At 35.9% G+C, this 21,239-nt stretch overlaps 2 protein-coding genes across 3 annotated transcripts in view; one reads left to right on the plus strand and one right to left on the minus strand.

The window, feature by feature from the left end:
• Positions 1-6,647: 6,647 nt before the first annotated feature.
• Positions 6,648-9,232, plus strand: ghsra (growth hormone secretagogue receptor a). The gene is made up of 2 exons (XM_056235540.1): positions 6,648-7,677; positions 8,756-9,232. The coding sequence occupies exons 1-2, from the start codon at positions 6,900-6,902 to the stop codon at positions 9,058-9,060; spliced, it is 1,083 nt and encodes a 360-aa protein (XP_056091515.1). The 5' UTR covers positions 6,648-6,899; the 3' UTR covers positions 9,061-9,232.
• Positions 9,233-14,669: 5,437 nt separating this feature from the next.
• Positions 14,670-21,239, minus strand: part of fndc3ba (fibronectin type III domain containing 3Ba) — a 159,499-nt gene continuing 152,929 nt past the window's right edge. Inside the window, exon 25 of one of the 2 annotated variants that reach the window (XM_056235537.1) lies at positions 14,670-15,936. In XM_056235537.1, coding sequence (XP_056091512.1) covers positions 15,625-15,936 — 312 coding nt within the window. In that variant the 3' untranslated portion in view covers positions 14,670-15,624. The remainder of the gene's footprint in view (positions 15,937-21,239) is intronic. The other variant, XM_056235538.1, reaches the window with a different exon arrangement.

The following is a 21,239-nucleotide window of genomic DNA, read 5'->3' on the forward strand; positions in this document are numbered from 1 at the left end:
TCCATTTGATTGTATGTGAGAAATAATTGCAGTGCTCAAACTGGTGAGTGCAGTTAACAGGTTTCAAAGAAAGAGAATGATGTGAGCGCGTGTGATTGGCAGTGAGTCGTGTGTGCGGACCAAATAGCCTATCTCAATACGAGAGGCGACGAGAAACGCAAAGACATGTGAAATAAAATCACAATATCATGTTTTAAAGAAGAGTGGTTTGATTAAAGTGGTGGAAATAACGGATGATGGACACAGAACGGTAACAATTACACACCCACCCGCGTGCAAACTCAAAATACATCATTAGTTTACATAGATTTAAATAGTTTCAGGCATGGTTAGATTAGGCTACTATAAAAGAGTTCACATATTGACTTTTCTTGAAAATATTTAGCTATTAGATCTAGCTATTTACAGTAAATGCTTCAGTTTGTTTTCATATTATAATAATATAATATGAAAACAAATTGAAGCATTTAAACTATTACTTCAAATACTTCAATTCATTTTTTTATATTATATTATATTGGGCATATATTTTATTATATTATAAGCCTAAATAAAGAATCTCACAAGGGTATTGTTTAGGGCTCATTGCCATTAAAAAGTTTGAAACCCCCTGCTAAAGAAAATATAGGCTAGGAAATTCATAAGCTATAAACAATCATTTAACTTTGATGGTTTAATGCTGCCTGTACAATTAATTGACTGTACAAAAACACTTTATGGTTTTCCTAAACCATCTCAGTGTAACAGCTTAACTTTCTTTTATAATATATTATATTATTGTAAAGAATTGAACTGTCCTGCAGAAGATTTTGTAAATAATTTTTCATAGGATTTCTTAGTAAAGACTGGAAACAGAGGACACCGAGGAATTGGAGGATGAGGAGGATACTATTTTGTAAATATGTTTTCTGTCATGGGTGTGGCTATGGCAATTAAAGTTCGAGCATATTGTTTGCAAACTGCAATTGATTAATTAATTAAAAACAAAAAACCGTCGGTGTGTGAATGGGTGAATGTGAGGCAATATGTAAAAGCGCTTTGGTGGCCATTGGGTCTGTGAAAGCGCTATATAAATGCAGTCCATTTACCATTTGTTAAGTAGGAGCAATATGCAGTTATTAGCCGTGTCCACTGTATTTTTTGTTGGTTTTCATGAGACCCCCCTTGAAATGACCAGGACCCCCCATTGCCCCCCCAATCAAAATTGTCTGGAGCCGCCACTGGCTCCACTGACTACAATGTATGTAAAAAAAATAAAGCTGTTTTTAATGTAACAAACGTGAATATGAGATTGTAATTTAGAACTGCCTGATAGGGTAGGCCCTACCTTAAGAAACATGTGTTTTTCACTATTCCCATAGTATGTATGACTGTATTTATACAAATACTTTAGCTAAAGTAATATGTCTGGAATAATATCTAATTCATACTTGTTCAAATTTTGATTTTAGATTTTCAGATGTCCACTTGAGTGGACAGTATGCGTTTATGGTTTTAACCAAAGATACTGTATTATTAACACAGCAATACTGTGTGTATTTAATAAACCTTGAATATAAATGTATGTAAAAACTATTAAAAAAAAAAACCCTAAAAAAAACACCGTTGTGTATCTTTGATATCAGAACATGAGGACGTGATTCCATCAAAGATCTCTACAACCTGCCAAGGTACAACTGTGGAAACTCAACTGAGATGCTCAGTGTACCAGAGTATGTCGATTTACCCTTATTAGCTGATAATTCTGATTAGGTTAAAGATGGACACATTTCTACCAAAGCTCTCCTGTGAGAAAACCTAGCAACCACATGTTTTTAATCTCATCTGAAATGAGCAGTGGTTAGGTGATGCATTACAAGTAACATGCATAACGCAATCAGATTACTTTTTTGATGTAAGGAGTAAAGTAATGCATTACAAGGAACATGCATTACATAATCAGATTACTTTTTGATGTAAGGAGTAAAGTAATGCATTACAAGTAACATGCATTATGTAATCAGATTACTTTTTGATGTAAGGAGTAAAGTAACGCATTACAAGTAACATGCATTATGTAATCAGATTACTTTTTGATGTAAGGAGTAAAGTAATGCATTACAAGTAACATGCATTATGTAATCAGATTACTTTTTGATGTAAGGAGTAAAGTAACGCATTACAAGTAACATGCATTATGTAATCAGATTACTTTTTGATGTAAGGAGTAAAGTAACGCATTACAAGTAACATGCATTACGTAATCAGATTACTTTGTTGATGTTACAAGTAAAGAAATGCATTAAAGTTACATGCATTACATAATCAGATTACTTTTTGATGTTACGAGTAAAGTAGTGCATTACAAGTAGCATGCATTACGTAATCAGATTACTTCTTGATTATACTTTTTGAATTTAAAGAGTTCTTCCTTGCTAAATAAAAGTATTAATTTCTTAATTTACATTAACTTAATTTACAACAATCGTAATTTACAGTAACAGCTGTGTAAAGTCTTGTTCATGAGGTCTCATGCATGAGCTCTGACGTCGCTGCAGCTACATATATGTTAAAATGACAAACATCGTCCCTGATACTTGGAGGTCGAAATGCCAAACCAACTTATCTCCAGGCTGCTCAGCAGTCAGGGCCATAGTTTACCCTTGGAGCAGTTTGTTCTGCTCCTCAAACAAACTGCAAGCATTTTCCTGAAGCCCTTCCTCTCCAACAATCCATCTATGGTGAGGAGAGTTCCACTCCACTGTGTCTAAATGGATTAATCACTGAAGAACAAGAGCAAGACGCCACACTAAAGGACATCACAGCGAATCTGACGCTCTGTGGCCGACAACAAAGACAGAGGAGAAGATAGACTTCTGAGCACCATAAATCATTTATATTTTCAATTTTCCGCCTTGTCTGATGCAGGACCTCTGGTCTATGGAGTCTGTAATAATTACCACGGCAGGGTGTGCCAGAGCGGCCATACCTTTGTTCAAATGGCAGGCAATGCCATTTATCACAGCCGCAAGCAAACATCTCTGTCTTTCTCTCACACACAAAACAATATCAGCTGAACCGCAGACCTTTAAGTGCATAAGAGAGATGGGGAAGTAATATAAAGAGAGACAGTGCAATGTAAGGTAAACAAAGATTAAAAGAAAAGTTACAGAGTTTGATGGCTTTGCATAGCAGCTAGTTTCATTACTGTCACATGAGCTCATCTATTACTAACAACACTTACTCACAGGGAGAACACTAAATCTAAACCTCTTTGATAACAAACTCAGGGCCATCATACTGTCAAGTAGACCATTGTGGACAATAGTGGACTAGTGCCCACTATACAAAAAAATGATAGTTTTATAGTTCTTTTTAAAGACTGCAAACTATAGTTTATATGTGATTTGATATTACACGCATATACATAATGCCGAATCATTTTTTTTTTACTGAATCTTAAAGGATCAGAATAGTATTACAAATTACAAAAGTATTACATACAGCACTCTTGCCCTCTAGTGGACAGTATTTAACTCTGCCCCTTTGAAACTTCATTCTAACCATGTACAGTATATGTGTGCATACAGGCAAGCAAGCATGGATCCTGAAGAAAGGAGATTTGCCTTCTCAGTCATTTGTGTTCCTCAAATCCTTTGGAGTAATAGGTAAAATAAAACCTGCTATCTGTGTTTATAATGGCCTGAGCTCTACACTTCCTCTCACGCTGAAGGAGGAAGTGTTGTTCCCATGTGCTATAAAGATTGTATGTTGAATGTGATCACTAGATCATAGGGTGCAGTATTACTGCAAATGACAGCTTTTGATTGGGGAAGAAAACGGTTATAATGAAGACTTTGACCACACCACACCAAACCTTAAAGTAACAACAACAACACTGTTTACATCAATTGTTGAAACACTACATTACACATTACATAGGCCTCCAAAAATGCACAAACTACAAATAACAATGAATACCTTGCATCTTTAATTTAACAAAAGAGAGTAGAAAGAAAGAAAGAAAGAAAGAAAGAAAGAAAGAAAGAAAGAAAGAAAGAAAGAAAGAAAGAAAGAAAGAAAGAAAGAAAGAAAGAAAGAAAGATGATGGCAATTTTCAGAAGGTCTCAATATCAGCAGCTCAGCCCTTTCCAGACATAAAACAGGTTAATGATCTATATCTTAATTCACATCTCCACAATATTCAGTCAACATCAAAATCGAATTAGCATGAGATGGATTTTTGCTTTAAATTTGTCAAAGTGTATACTTCTTCACTTGCCAGCATAAAAATTGTATGCAATGCTACTTTGCACATTAACTAAAACATTGGATAGGCCTGTTGTATCAGGATTTTGCACGTGCAATAACATCTTGCTAATAGAGACCTATATCCTATGACCTGAAACAAAATGGATAGGGCCAGCCCTACCATCCCCCAGGCACAATAAAAGAAAAAATAGATTATGAGGTTATGAAGCCAAACAAATCAGAATGAAGATCTTTATCTTCTAAAGATCTATTTAATTAAGATCTAATATATATATATATATATATATATATATATATATATATATATATATATATATATATATATATATATATATATATATAAGATATATTAGATCTTAATAAATTAGAAACTCAATATAATATATATTGAGTTTATTATTATATAATATATAATTTCTATATATTTCTGTGATGCAAAGCTGAATTTCCATCAGCCATTACTCCAGTCTTTAGTGTCATTAGTGTTATCCTTCAAAATCAACACACATTATCCTTCGAAATCATTCTGTCAATAATATGTGATTTTATTATCAATGTATTAAACAGTTGTGCTGCTAAACATTTTTTTTTATAACCTCTGATGCTTTTTTCAAGATTCTTTGATGAACAAAAAGTTAAAAAAGAACAGCATTTATTTAAAATAGAAATCTTTTGGAACAATATACACTACCGTTCAAAAGTTTGGGGTCAGTAGATTTGTCCCTTTCTTTCTTTGAAAGAAATTAATACTTTTAATCAGCAAGGATGTGTCAAATTGATAAAAAGTGGTAGTAAAGATTTATATTGTTAGAAAAGATTTCTATTTTGAATAAATGCAGTTCTTTTTTACTTTTTATTCATTATTGAATCCTGAAAAAATATCACATGTTCCAAAACAATTATTAAGCAGCACAACTGGTTCCAACATTGATGAAAACTGAGTATCAAATCAGCATATTAGAATGATTTCTGAAGGATGATGTGACACTGAAGACTGCAGTAATGGCTGATGAGAAGTTTTGCATCACAGAAATAAATCATTCTTTAAAGTGTATTAAAACAGAAACCCATTATTTTAAATTGTAATATTTCACAATATTACTGTTCTTTCTGCATTTTTGACCAACTAAATCCAGGCTTGATGAGCATAAGAGACTTCTTTCAAACATTAGAACAAGACTTCAAAAATATTCAAAATAGTAATGTTTTAAAATAGTAATATTAATGTTTACATGTATTTATTTGTCAGCAGCAATTGTGTAAAATATTTTTCCTATTTGGAAAAAATACCATCAAACAGTAATAAAGTTGTCAATAACATTAACTGATTAGACAAAACCTGTTTCGTTTTGACTCGCTATATTTAGGTTTATGGTTTAGCCATACTAATGTAGTAAATAGCCTGCTACGTTAGATTCTAAGACTGCAGACAGATATCGGACAAATCAGCTGAGAGAAAAGTTACACATCTCTGACGCAACAACGTATCTCAGGGAAATAATTTTAGAAATCGACAAATCGTCTTTTCATGATAATCCTTTATTCGAGACTGAGATAGGCCTATAGCTTTTAGTCAGAGTATTTGAGCCTGTTATAGGTTCCAGCTGAAATTAACTTTACAAGAATGTGTTTCAATGCATTCTATCCTATCATCACACGATGGCACTGTTCAACAAGTATCCATTCTCACCATGCTCGGTACTTTTTTCCTTTTAAATAAAAACGTGGATGTATATTTCCTATCCACTTCAGAAACTTTCTACCCATATTCACCCTCCCCCTAATCAACGATGAATCAATGACATCAGTAATGAAAGAGTCCTTCAGCTTTCACAGGTGAGGTGACGCGCAGCGCGCCTCAGTCTCTCATCCTCGCGAGGTGATTTCATCAATCCGACCCGACACTTATCTTTCTTCCTACACCTTAAATAGCTTCAAGACTAACGATTTCCTGTCCAATGTAGACAGATAACTTGGCAGAAAAAGCTGGATTGCCATCCTTAAATCCTCTGAGTTTTCCTATCAGTTGGAACCATTTTTAGATGTGGAACGGGTGAAAAGGATGCGTCATGAGGACATTTACTGGACAACTACAAATCGGTAGAATACAAGTGTGCGAAATAATGAATGACCTTCAGGGAAGTAGACTTTTTAGAGGAAGTTCTGTCAGAGCGCATGCTCGCGCGCAACTCAAAAGTAAGTTAAACTATTAAAAAGACGTTTAAACAAAACAACAAATATATTTGTTAAATCTATATTAAAGTAATAATGCCATTTTTGTCGTTTTCACGCGCGATACTGAACGAATCGCTCGAGCAGCTTACTGTTGCTATGGTTACTTCCACAGGCTGACGCGACTTCTGTTCGCGAGCTTTTATTTAGCACACTAATGGGACTTTTGTAGTTCCGGAAACGTTGTTAGGAAACGCTGCAGAAACATGTAAAGGAACATGTTTTGAAGACTTAGTTTGACTTCTTTGATGGGGCTTGAAGCCGTAATTAGGGAGGTACCCTCCGAAACCCCCGTAATTCGGGTTGTATAAGTTCAATTATAAATGTTGGGCAGCCCTGAGCGCAGCACGATGGGGAGTCGGTCCTGCCCGAGCTCTCTCTCAGAGGCGGATCTAGACGCTCCATGATCTCTCAGCATGCCTGCCTGGACGAACCGGTCCAACTGTTCCTTCAACTGCAGTTGGGATGATAACGCGACGTACTGGGGCTTCGAGCCTCCGGTCACCATTTTCCCCATTCCAGTGCTAACCGGGGTCACCGTCACCTGCGCCCTCTTCTTCTTTGTAGGTGTAACGGGGAATCTGATGACCATTTTGGTGGTGACCAAATACAAGGATATGCGAACCACCACTAACCTGTACCTGTCCAGCATGGCCTTTTCGGATTTACTCATTTTCCTCTGCATGCCTCTGGACTTGTACAGACTCTGGAAGTACCGACCTTGGAATTTTGGCAACATACTTTGTAAACTCTTTCAGTTTGTGAGCGAGTGTTGCACATACGCGACCATTCTGAACATCACCGCTCTCAGTGTGGAGAGATACTTTGCTATTTGTTTTCCTCTTAGGGCAAAGATAGTCGTGACCAAGGGTCGCGTACGAGGGGTCATTTTGGTCCTCTGGATAGTATCTTTCTTTAGTGCAGGACCTGTATTTGTGCTCGTCGGGGTCGAGCATGAAAATGGGACAAACTCGTGGGAAACTAACGAATGCAAAGCGACGGAATATGCCATTAGGTCTGGGCTCTTAACCATCATGGTTTGGGTCTCCAGCGTCTTTTTCTTCTTGCCTGTGTTCTGCTTAACTGTTTTGTATAGCCTCATCGGGCGAAAGCTCTGGAAGAGAAAGAGGGAGACGATTGGAGAAAACGCGTCGAGTCGCGATAAAAGCAATAGACAGACAGTGAAAATGCTGGGTAAGTGCCTGGTTTCATCACCGTATATCAGGAAACCGCGATTAAGGTGACACACATTTGCGCACTTTACGCACAAGCGCACCCATTACGCACGGGATGTGCTTGGCACAAAACAGCAGTACAATCCTGCATACACTAAAATAATTTTGTTAGGGAACCTAAAAATGTACTTTATGTGGTAACACCTAATTTAAACGATTTTATTCAAGTAAAATGGGTCATCCATGTTGAAAAGGTGATTTTCAATCTTTTTCTTTTTTTTTTTTAGAATTAAAACATTTCTATTGGATCTCTTTGAGTGATAATAGGCCTAAATTCAAATGTGGCGTGCCATGTTAAGGAATATATTTTATAAAGGTAACGTTGTGACAGTTTTTCGTTCATTTAGTCATGAAACCTAAGGTAATTATTGAACAAAATAAAGGTAACTGGGTTGGCTAAAATTGTCGGTTACACTTTATTTTAAGATTTCATACAGGTTTAATTATACATTTAAGTACTGAGTAATAATAATTAACTACATGTACTCACAATAGCTTTAGGGTTAGAATAGGGCGTGAGTTATGGTTAGTTTCATGTAATTATGCACAATTTATAGTAAATTGTAACTACATCTAATGTGTAACAAAGACACTGTAAAATAAAGTGTTACCAAATTGTCCTTTAAGAACAAACTCAAGAAAAATATAAGATTAAGTGATAAAAAGAGGAGACACTTGTTAATGCACATTTTGCATTGTGAAAGGGTGATGTTGTCTTTTGTTTAATGAAAATGCTCATCATTTTAATAAGGGGAGATGTATTGACACAACTTAAAACAATGTCTACTAAAATGTGAAAAAAAACGTGTTTTTGATACTTAAAAAAATCTGTAGAATAAAATTAAACACTTTTATTAATTTCTATGTGAACCTAATTAAAAATGTGAACCTTATTGTTATTCTTAACACATGATTAAGTTTGTGATTCATGCTAGGTTTTTTTTTTTCTTACGAATAATATTTGCTTTCTGCAACAAAGTGAGGAACAAGGTGCTATTTCAGTGTTCATTTACCTTCATTACCTCTCTTCCTAACAGCTGTGGTGGTGTTTGCCTTCGTGCTCTGCTGGCTTCCCTTTCATGTTGGACGCTACCTGATCTCCAAATCCACAGAGATGGGCTCTCCCGTCATGTCTGTCATCAGCCAGTACTGTAATCTCATCTCCTTTGTACTCTTTTACCTTAGTGCAGCAATCAACCCCATTCTGTACAACATCATGTCCAAGAAGTACAGGATGGCAGCTTGCAAACTTTTCGGACTGCGTAATAACCCACGAAGAAGCACATCAGTGGCCAAAGGAGAGAGTCCACCGTGCTGGACGGAATCCACTGCCAGCGTGTGACTCTTTTTGCCATTAACAGCCATTTCAGACCTCATCTAATGCTGCCATCATTTTATAAGGTGATGGTCTCTTGATTAGACAAAAGATTTATATGAAGGTCTCATACATTTCCAGACAGATCAGGGAGTATTTTAGAAAGATGTTAACAGCCATTAGTCTATCCAAGCAAAACATTTCATTAGATACCTTGATGTTTTATATAAAAAAAAAAAGCTTGTAAATAGAGAGAAAAATGGAGAGAAAAATATCAATTCAGTTGCCTTAAATCTAAATGAAATCTGGAAGACAAAATGAGCACTGTAGATACAGCAGCATCCTCATGCGCCTGATGCCAGGGACTGCAGAGGTGATGCCGTTCATTGGCCTCGTGCCTCAATGCATGTCATGCTCTTTCAGCTAGTGTGTTCACTTTCTTCATGTGTGTGCTTTTATCAGGCTCCGCACCCGCCCTGAAGCCATACACAGAATTCAAAAGCTTTTGAGAAAAGTTAATTAAAGCAAAGGTATACAAAACAGTCAAAATTGCATTGGGACATTTAAGTACTTAAACATCATAAAAAAGCTTGCGTTTTTCTCAGTGCTTCATGTGCTAAATGTATTGGTACGGAATTAACAAGTCATCTTCTTACATCCATTAATATCTGTTGTGGAAACTGCATGTGTCTTGTGTTCTAAAATGATGTACAGTACAAACAATGGAATATTTGTACTTTGTAAAATATGTAAATATACCCATGTTTAATTGGATATCTACTGTGTTGAAGCCAGGTTTTCTTTTGTAAGAACAATGACAGTATGACAAACGAATTATGATATATATGAATATACTGTAACAATATATATATATATTCTTTTTTTAATGGTTGTCCTGTAAGACTGAAATCTATTCATATCCTATTTCAGTAAATAGAAATATGGATGGATAAAACGACAGACAGATAGAACAATAGATAGAATAATAGACAGACGAATGGATTGATAGAACGACAGACAGATAGACAGAATGATAGAAAGACAGACAGATACACAGAATGATAGATAGATAGCAGTTAATTTGAGACGCTCTTATTCCTCAGGATCAATGGTTTATCGGTTTAATGATATCTTGTTAGGAATCCTGCTTTCTTATGTCCATATGTAAAGTCTGACTGTTGGTGTTTTGTTGATGTCAAATCAAGGTCAGAGTGCCCAGACTGCGGAGAAAGAGGATTACAGAGGAGAATGGTTTCATAAATCAGTCAGATCTCCTTATGAGGCAGAAGGTGACGCTGCAAAATGAGATTGCCCACCATTCACACATCCCAATTCTGCCTACCATAACCATAAAATGTATTAAAAAATAAAATACCACAGCCCTGATGGAGAGGGGGAGTGTAGACACTCTTCAAAGTGTCAATTAAAAAAAAAAGATACCTGGACAAAACGTTTGATGTTTTTTTTTTTAATTTAATGTTTGACTTCAACTAAAAGGCTTTTGCAGGCTTTATAAAAGTCTATGCAATCAATCAATGTCCACAAACATAACTGAATGTCTTCACCAGTGTTGGGGAAATGCATTAGTAACACAAGTCACCTTACAACAAAATATCAGAGTTACTTTTCAAATAAGTAACGCCAGTTACTTTGTTTTCCCATTTGACTGACAGCTCTCCTGTCCCCACTTTGAGAGAAATCATGAGATGTGACACATGAGGGTTGTTTAGTTGTGAGCAGGCACTTAACCTACTCATCTCACTTGCACAAAAACAGATTCCTCAAAATGAATAAAAAGGAGAAATGCAAACAGATTACACAAACCTGACATAATTAAATGTTAAATAACACAAATATAGCCTGCATTTAATCTCGCTTTGTTAACCAATGTATTTTCTGCTGACCTGCGATGATCCAATTCAACCATACCAATAAGCAAAAATGACTTTAGTTAAACATCACGTTTGTTATTTTTTTTTTGTTGTTTTAATTTTATTGAAGACAGAGAACTTTCTTCTCCTGCGTCGTCCTAATCTTTTGCGATGCAGAATGTCAGCAGAGCTGAAAGGTGTTTGAGCTGCGCCCTCTACTGTACAGATGTGAAATTACATTTCTTGCAGCGTGAGGCTTTATTCATTTACATTTGTCAAAAATAGAACTTTAGTTTTTTTCGAACCAGCAGGCCCAGCACAGGTGAGAAAATAAAGAAAAAAATAGCGTAAAGCATTACCTTTCCATAAAAAATAACTAACACAATTACCTTTTTAGGGAGTAATGTCATATTGTAACGCATTACTTTTAAAAGTATCTTTCCCCAACACTGGTAGGTAACACTTTAGTTTAGGCTCCAACTCTAACTATTAACTAGTTGCTTATTAGCATGCATATTACTAGTCTGTTTATTAGTACTTATAAAGCACATATTAATGCCTTATTCTGCATGACTTTATTATGCATCCCTTAATCCTAACCCATTCCTAAACTTAACAACTACCTAACTAACTATTAATAAGCAGCAATTAGGAGTTTACTGAGGGAAAAGTCGCAGTTAATAGTTAGTTATTAGTGAGAATTGGACCCTAATCTAAAGTGTGACCCACTGGTCTTCACTTGGTAAGACAGTCACGGACTGACATCAGTTTAACTGAGCAATAACGGTCTAGATGTAAGCTGCAAATGCTCTGATAATACAAATGTAGTGTTACTGGCCATGCCAATAAAGATGATAAAATGGAAAATCCAGACAGTGAAAGAAAACTCTGACATTTTGCAGCTTTGAAGTGTCAAGCAATTACCACAAAAAAACAGCAACAGAATGTAACACGAACACAAAGACAGACTTGAAGCAAAAAATACAAAGCAGACAACTATCATCATTGGAAATGGAGAAAAAGAAATGCTTTGCTTTTTAGGCATTCTGATGGTGTTATTGATTAATTCATCTTTATAAAGCAATTCATCATTTCATTCTACAACAGGAATCTTTACACCGGCTTAACCCTTCTTTATGAATGAGTAAGTGCTTCAACATGTTCATACGAGGTACGTTTGGTGGTGGATGAAATTGGACTAGCAGCTTCGATGAGCAACATCTTTCTACATTAGACACGTCAGCACAATTGTAGAACAGCCTTTCAATAATTCCAATTTGGTGGGTTTTTGAGAATAAGGACATAATCTGAAGTTAGAAATGTAAAACAGTGAAGATATTGTGCTAGATGATCAGTATTTGGACTTTAATATTCATGACATGCTGCAACAGACAAGAAGTGAGGGACTTCAACCATAAGCTCTATGAATTATTAACATCTCCAGTACAAAATACAATCTGTCAGAAAAAATTAAAACATTTATTGGGTATAAATATATTACATACACGCTACAGATACAGATAAGTCTTACATACAGGGTAGTATTTGCAAAAATCTATACATTAACATTGATATGGCAGTTTCTTTTATATATATGCATATGAATTTGTCTAACATTTACAATACGAGAAAAATGTATGACTTTAAAAATTGTAGATCATGACAAGCCTGGAATGTTTTGTATATCTTTCCTTTTCTGTCTTTTTTTTATTTTTAAACTCTGAGGTAAAAATACACTTTTCTTTTGGAAAAAAGTTGAATACACTTACGGTTCTATACATTTCTCTGGGATGACAGAGCTGACCGATCTCCAAACCATCATTTTCAAATTCATTTTCATATTTAAAACAGAGCACAAACAAAACAGATAAAACGGAATCAAATACGATATAAAAATACAAAACTATACTTGGGCCACAAAACTGTTGTGTGTTCTTTTACCAATAAGAAAACAAACAAACAGAAAACATCAAAATTTAGATCACGGGTTAGGACCAAACACTACATAATGGGCAATAAACCAAAAAAAGAAAAAAGAAAAACACTAACAATAAAAGGACCCCAATGTACTTTCAGACTTTTCACTAAATATGTTCAAGCCTGTGTGGGCCAGTTTAACAGACATTTCTTACTGCATGATACTCTCCATGTGAAAGTAATAAAACGTTGACTAGGAAATACAGTTTTATCAAGATAAATCTAATAAAGATTAATGTTTCACTTTAAAAAGTGCTTCATTTCTGTTAGTTGTCATACTATATATCTATATATATAATTCCTTAGCAAAAATACTGGAATAAATTCACTATTGCGCTATGACATGTCTGGAAAATAAAAGGAAATGAGAAATGTCACTTGCCTGAAAACAGTTTGATTGTTTTGCTTTCCTTTCGGCGTGTAAGATTTCACCTCTGAAGGATTACTCAAATAAATGGCACAATTTTTACTACTAAAAAAAGTGTAGTCACAGATGAAGTTTAACTTAAACGTATGTTTTTCCTTTTCAAGAAATGATGTTCTAGTGTCACAAAGGATTTCTCAAGTAACCCTTTAAATAACAATAAAAAAGCAACATAAAAGTGGACAAGCTTCCGCTTTGGCAAACAGTAAGATAACATAAGCGTCATAACACTCTTTAGCAATGCCAAATGTAGGCATCTACTGTATGTCCCATTACACACTCACAAATTATATATATATAAAAAAAAAAAAACTGGTTAAACATTTGCTACGGTTCTCTATGAAAAGACAACTAACTGGAGTTCGGCACTTTGTAATAGGAGATGAACAGACATTTGGTTATATATAAATGTTTCAGCATGGTACATGCAACATGTTCCCAATTAAAGAGAGACATAAACATAACCAGAATTATGAATGAAAGGAATGCTGGCCTTTATCGTTAATCTACAATACATAAAAAATAAAACTCATGCTACAAGAGAGGGAAAAAATAGTACATAACTACATCTCTTAATTTCTTGAAAAATAAATAAATGAAGATTGCACTTTAATTGCCATTTAAAGTACTGTATGCAATAGATAGTATAAATAACCCTAAAGAATGATACCTTACTTTCCCATTAACTTTGGCAAAGGTATTCTGAGCTAGTAAACGATTTGCTTACGAACAACTGGAGCAAGGCACAGCTTAGGTGAGAAAACAAATCAAATAAATGCATTTCAAACTGCAGAGGCAGATACAACGGAATGACGCTACTGATGACAGCAATATCACAATCATTCGGCAACGTTTAGTGTTTCGCAGCACCCTCTCAGAAACATAGTATTTACTTCTTCGCCTCTGAAAAGTCCAGGTCCCTGAGGTACAATACAGGCTGTCAGTTTATTTCTCCTTTTTAGAAACCTAACCGGTTCTGCGAGTGTAATGTGGGAGAAACTCTTTGGATCGATGGGAACTGCTGGTTTGTACCTTTTACTTGGCTAAAGATGCACTGCAAGCACATCAGGCTGTTTGGCATGAACATCAGGTGCAGCGGGTGGAGGAATTCACTGCTGCTTTTGACAATAACCTTGGTAAAAGCACCTTAGAACTGTCCAACTGGCTTCACAGGTTCAAAGAAGATGAAACATTCAATGCGTTGACACAGGCCGCAGACGAAACACTAGGGGCGAAGTCCTGGGGACGAACGCCATTCACAGAGTGAGGAAACTATTGTGACTCCAGCCATCAGCTGGTCCACCACACAGAGCCCAAAATCAGTCTGAGAGGGCGACGTTAGCCTAGCCAAGTCATTCGGGGGGGGGGGGTGGCCGGAAGGCGAGAAGTAGCTCTGTGTCACTGCACCTTAGGACTCGCTGGCGGAAAGAGGGTGTGTGTGGTTGCAGAGGACGTCAAACTTCCCTTATACCCTCGTCCGTCCGCCAACACTACTGACCACAGATAAAGCACCATAGACTGGGAATTAACACGCTCCAAATGAGAGATCTACTTCAAACTCATCGTTACTTATATTACAACAGCTCTATAGAATTTTATAGATTTATATTTGTATCTATATATATATATTAGATAACTGATTCCGTTCGTAGGAAATATAAACACAATAGCAGCATCACTTAAACCACACTTGCTTTGGCAGCTTAATGCAGGGGGCTTTACAACAGTCTTACTACGGTAACAGTTTTTTCGTGTTTCTGAGAAGGATGCGTACTGTGACGCACAAACAAAATGTGAAGATCACGTGATCATGTATATTAAAACGGCACTGGGTGGACTGTGATCGTGGGTTTTACACCATGATAAAGCTATGATTCCAACAACTCGTATATGGCTGTGAAACAAATGCTGTGAAGCACACTTGGATAAAACAAAAGTAAGGCCATGAACGTGGAGAAAATACCGATACATTTTCCTCCCAACATATACGTACACTTAAAGGGATACAAAAAAAAACGAAGCATGCAAAAACAGGCCGTCGCGCAACTCTTCGTAAGGCTTGATGATGTGGTTTTGCTTCCCCATGAGTTCAGAGCAAAATCCACACGCTGTAAAAGAGCGAGTGACACAGTGATGCACAGGCAGGCTGGAAGGCATTAGAGAGAGAGAGAGGATAAAAGACAAGAAGAGAGCCTGTATAAAATACTCAGCCTACAGTACGTCGAATCAGATGTATAATTTAAGTGTTTGTGTGTTACTCGAAACGTTAATGTTTTCTTTCTTGGCTGGCTGCTGGTTTGGCGTTGCTTTTTATTATCTTCACTTCATGAAGAAGTATTCCACCACAAAAGCGATGAGGAAGGACAGGGCCGCGAAAGCCCCGACTAAGACGGCCGCGAAGCGTTCGTCCGTGGCGAACATGCCGCTGGGCTTCAGGGTCTCGGTGGAGCTGGGCTCTCCAGGCAGCGCGAGCTCTGTACGCCGCAGTGTGAAGAGCGAGGATGGGCTGAGGGGTCCACACAGCTCCTGCGTGTTGTCCTGACACCGCCGACACACGTACACGCGGAAGCGATAGTCTGTGTTGTTTTGCAGGCCCGAGATCTGGAAGGTTGTGTCCTCTCCCTTATATAACTGAAAGAAAGAAAGTACGTTTGTGAAAAATACAGATTTATATTCTCAAACTGCATAAAACTCACTACAACTTCCAACTGGTCACAATTGTTCATGTTTACAGGTTCAATAGAAGTTACGTTTATTGCATTTGTGGCATAATGTTGATTATCACAGAAAATAATCTTAGTTACACATTTCATAATTTCTGTGGTTTAAAAGCAGAAAATTATTATAATTATTATTAAATATATGTAATTAACAATAATACTTTATTAATACTATTAAAAATACTAATAATTATTCAATAAAATATATGTATTTGTTTTTAAATAATAAACTAAAATTTGCATTATTAAAATAAATATGAAGTTCATTTTTGTTAAAGCATGTACTTTTTAAAATAATCATTCTTTGTAAACTATTATATTATTTTTAATGTATTTCATACTTTTATTAAATAATCCGTATTAATTCAAATAAATGTAAATGTTATAAACCAAACAAAAAAACAGTATAAACGTATGAATAACACTGAACGTTTGGATATAACTAGTGATTCTATCTATCAGGATAAAGTATAATTCACAAAAAGTAATTTTAGGATACATTTATTAAAGAGCATAGGCAAGCCTTTCTATGTCAATATGACAGATAGTGGTCAATATGGTGCATTCCTCATGTGAGCCAGAGTTTTCATATCCTTGAGTTTTTACAATGCCATTATGTGCCACAAAAAATATATATAAGATATGAAAGAGAGTCTAGATAAGAAACCTAAACAGAAAAGAAGATTTTCACCAGGAAAACATATCTTCCAATTAGACTACAGTACATGCATGATATGCTGATACTAACATGAAACAACAAACATTGAAGGAAGTCTGATTAAAACGCAGAATAGGTCATGTGTGGGAAACTGACATAACACAGAGCACTTACTATGCATGAGGCTTTTCACATGTGGCTGCTTTTGGTTGCCAAACAACAGCTGTTCAATTTCACTGGAAAGCCACCCACAATTTGTAACCTTCCTTACTCACTGCTAAGATTATGGACACATTTTCATTTGTTGACACAAAGGAAATGGAGAAAAATCACTACGTCCCGAGTTTCATGTCACCATGCAGCTCTAATAGCACAGGAAAGCCAGGAGCTAAATATTAAGACCTTCATTGTTTATTCCAGATGTATGGCACGGCACGAGGCTGTACAAAAACTGGTCAGAGAGGGCTAAACATTTGATTTCCAAGAGAAAAAGTAGAAGTGCACACCAGACTTTTGAAAACACTAATGTCTCAAAGATATACACAAGCGATGCAAAAAAACATTTGGAAACTGTCCCTCTAAGCAGTATAATGCATTGAGAAAGATAAACTTAATAGAAGTTGTTTCTGGCAACGCTTTTTGATAGCTACTATTTCATTTTTCCATTTACAGGGAGGAATGAAACGGATGCCATTTGAGTTCAGAAGAGCATGAAAAACTGAGACGTTGATGGCGTACGAAAGTTGACAAAAACAGGCCAATTACTCATGAGCAGACAAAATAAAACTAAAAACAAGCTGAATCTAATAGAACAAATAAAAAAGAAAAGAAAATGAATTAATTAAATACAGATGAGTGCTGACATTTCATGTAACAGCACAGGAAGATTTCTCTCTTTGTATCACTAAGCGTCTATGTTTTCAATCCAATACTAGATAGATATAGGGTCAATATTGATTATTTTTCATGCTCATTTCCTCAATTTTTACATTTAGATTACTCTTTACATTATCTGTTGCTCAAACTAATCTAAAAAAGCACTAAAAAAAGTAATACTGTTAAATGTAATCTTCATCAAATCTCAAAACGAATATCCATACTGTACATTAATGTGGTGATTCCTAAACTAACTTGTAGCATTTAAAACACAAGTGTTTTGTGTGCGTTTTAAAATTGGATTTATTTTGAGTAAAACAAGTGCAGAATTTTATTATCGCCCATTTTTCTAGGTTATCACCCATAAGATTAACATATTATAGGCCAAAATTGTTACTAGCTTTAACATTAAATGGCAAGATGTCTGTGCTTACATGATTTTAATTCAGTAATGTATAGTGAACATGCATTAGCTGTACAGTTAGCTGGGTGAAAATGATCTGAGATGTAGACAGGATTTATGCTGGATCCCTGCTTTGACATGTTTTAGATAGTGGAATAAGCTGGTGAAATTGAGATGCTCACACAGAAACATCAGAACCAGAGCAAACAGAACACAGCATCTGCAGCCATTAAACTCTCACTTCTCTTTCCATGCAAACAACCCGCTCCTGAATCGCATCCATTTTAACAGCTGACAGGACAAGGCACACATTAGCACAGTAATAGGAACCATGCCAGCTACATTAGACCGTCCTCTCGGCCCCAGCAGAGAAATATATGAGAGAAGGAAGGGATCTGATTGGCTTGCTCTGGTCATGACAGAAGCGGCCATGCAGAACTCCATGGAGAGACCTCGTGGCCTTCAGAGCCGCTCAATGCTCAGTGGATTTAGAATCACCGGCTGATCTACTAATGTGGCCATTAAATGTAAAATGACAGCACATTTGTAACAGAATTGACAAAAATATGTGCTGTGAATAATAATAATCCTCCCTCTGTGACAAAGCAGCGACTCAAACACAACTATCACAAAAGGACAAACAGTTACAGTATTTCAATAGTCCAATTTAGGCATTCTACTAACTATAAGTAACTTTGCAAACTACATGTCAACTAGCTGTCATTAGAGACTGCTTAATTTCTGTTAACACTAACAGACTGACTATAAGTAACTTTGCAAGTACATGTCAACTTATTCTACTGTCTACTAATACTCTAATGAGACTTGAGACATGCAGTTGAAAAATAACTCTTTCCCCGCTATTGATGGAATTTTCCGTCATTTATTAGACAACGCTTCCCTGTCATTGATGGAAGTTTCCGGTTTTCACAGTTATACCGTAGGGGCGCTATTACGCTAGCCTGGCTCCGCCCTCCTACGCACTTCCGCTCAATTTTATTTTCCTTCAGTACTACGTCTGGGATTGTGCAGTTACGGAGCCCGGGAAGTCACCTGTTGGAAAAAAAAAAACAATTCGTGGCGACGGTTTTGCAATCCGTCCGCTCAGTTTATAAACCGTACTCACGAATTCTCAATCTGTTCCCTCGGTTTAACAAATCGTGCTCACGGATTAATAAACCGTACCCACGAGTTCCTAATCCGCGCTCTTAGATTTGTAAACCGTGCCTTCAGTTTTTGCAATCTGTACCCACAAATTCATAAACCGTGCCCACGCTTTCGCAATCCGTTCCCACGGGTTTGTAAACTGTACTCACGGATTTGTGTCCTCTCCCCCAGTCTGTGCCAACCAGGCCTTCTGCGGGATGCATTTATTATGTTTAAACTTAATTCTTTTGATGGATAATTTCTTGAATTTTCTAAAAAACGACATTTAGGCTACTTGTATCTTTAGAGTCCATTTGTTTAGGAGGAAAAAGCTCAGTATAATAGAATAAGCAAAAAAAGACTTCACATATAAAAAAGAAATATAACACAAGGTTAGGTTATATAAAAATAAAACATTTATAAATTATTTTATGATTAAAATATTACTGTCTTCAGTGAACTCATTCATAGTTATAAACGCAAATGATAATAATATTATTATTATTAGCCTGCATAGGCCTACATATTTAGAAGGCGCTTTTATCCAAAAAGGAACACAGCAATTAATCAAATGTCAGTCATAATACAGGTTTGACAATAATAATACAGGGCTAAGATTATCACAAATAAACACAAGATTTTGAGCATATAAGTGTGTGGGAGTGTGGAGCGCGCACTGCATGGCACGGGGCGGGGGCGCGCGCGTGAACACTTGCATTTTCTTATCAACAGTGGAAACAACTTTTACTCTATCATTTCTGGTCAAACAGAAAAGAATAATACATAATTCGCAACTACTTTTATTTGTCCAAACTCACATTACAAGAAAATGTAATCCCCCTTTATTAAACATTTAAAATATTCACAAATTAATATGGGGGAAAAAAATCGATTTTACTGGTTTTCTAAGGCCAAATAGGCTTTATGCCCAGCTGCACTACTTCCTGAACTTCAGCCAGCTCCTTGTTTGTCAGTTATGTCAGATTGTCCAATAATGTCAGACAGGAAACAAGGAGCTGGCTGAAGTTCAGGAAGTAGTGCAGCTGTGCATAAAGCCTATTAGAACCTGGAAATAATATTTTTCCCGCAGTGCTGAATGTGAAGAGCCATGTCTCTGGAACCTTAGAGAGATGGTTTATAGGCTAATGCTAATACATGTGTCTGAAAAAATAACGAGGCATTTTAATTGTTCGTTTAAAAGTGAACATTTCAAGCTTTATATAGGTAGGCTATGCTATATTTTGTTTCAGTTCATTTAGTTCATTCTTATGAGACGCGCTCCAGTTCACGCAGATCATGAAAGCGCGCCTGATTGTTTTATTTTACAAAAGCACAACGTTTTCTTGTGAGTTCGGACAAATAAAAGTGGCAAATAATGTATTATTCTTTTCTGTATGACCAGAAATTATAGATTTCCACTGTTGATAGGAAAATGCAAGTGTTCGCGCTGGCGCCTCCGTGCATAGTGCGCGCTCCACACTCCCACAAACACTGGATATGCGTCAAAATCTTGTGTTTATTTGTGATAATCTTAGCCCTGTATTATTATTCTTGTCAACAATTAAAATGCCTCGTTATTTTTTCAGACACATGTATTAGCATTAGCCTATAAATCATCTCTCTAAGGTTCCAGAGACATGGCTCTTCTTCACATTCAGCACTGCGGGAAAAATATTATTTCCAGGTTCTAATTTGGCCTTAGAAAACCAGTAAAATCGATTTTTTTTCCCCATATTAATTTGTGAATATTTTAAATGTTTAATAAAGGGGAATTACATTTTCTTGTAATGTGAGTTTGGACAAATAAAAGTAGTTGCGAATTATGTATTATTCTTTTCTGTTTGACCAGAAATGATAGAGTAAAAGTTGTTTCCACTGTTGATAAGAAAATGCTAATAATAATAATATTATTATCATTTGCGTTTATAACTATGAATGAGTTCACTGAAGACAGTAATATTTTAATCATAAAATAATTTATGAATGTTTTATTTTTATATAACCTAACCTTGTGTTATATTTCTTTTTTATATGTGAAGTCTTTTTTTGCTTATTCTATTATACTGAGCTTTTTCCTCCTAAACAAATGGACTCTAAAGATACAAGTAGCCTAAATGTCGTTTTTTAGAAT

Source organism: Rhinichthys klamathensis, unplaced genomic scaffold, assembly GCF_029890125.1.
Source record: "Rhinichthys klamathensis goyatoka isolate OS25496 unplaced genomic scaffold, OSU_Roscu_1.1 h1tg000422l_1, whole genome shotgun sequence".
Lineage (NCBI taxonomy): Eukaryota > Metazoa > Chordata > Actinopteri > Cypriniformes > Leuciscidae > Rhinichthys > Rhinichthys klamathensis.

What these genes read in the sequence shown, in the direction of transcription:
- ghsra (XM_056235540.1), top strand. Translation starts at nt 6,900, where the DNA reads ATGCCTGCCTGGACGAACCGGTCCAACTGTTCCTTCAACTGCAGTTGG. An exon ending in ACAGACAGTGAAAATGCTGG is followed by an intron (nt 7,678 to 8,755) that starts GTAAGTGCCTGG and finishes TCTTCCTAACAG; the next exon opens with CTGTGGTGGTGTTTGCCTTC.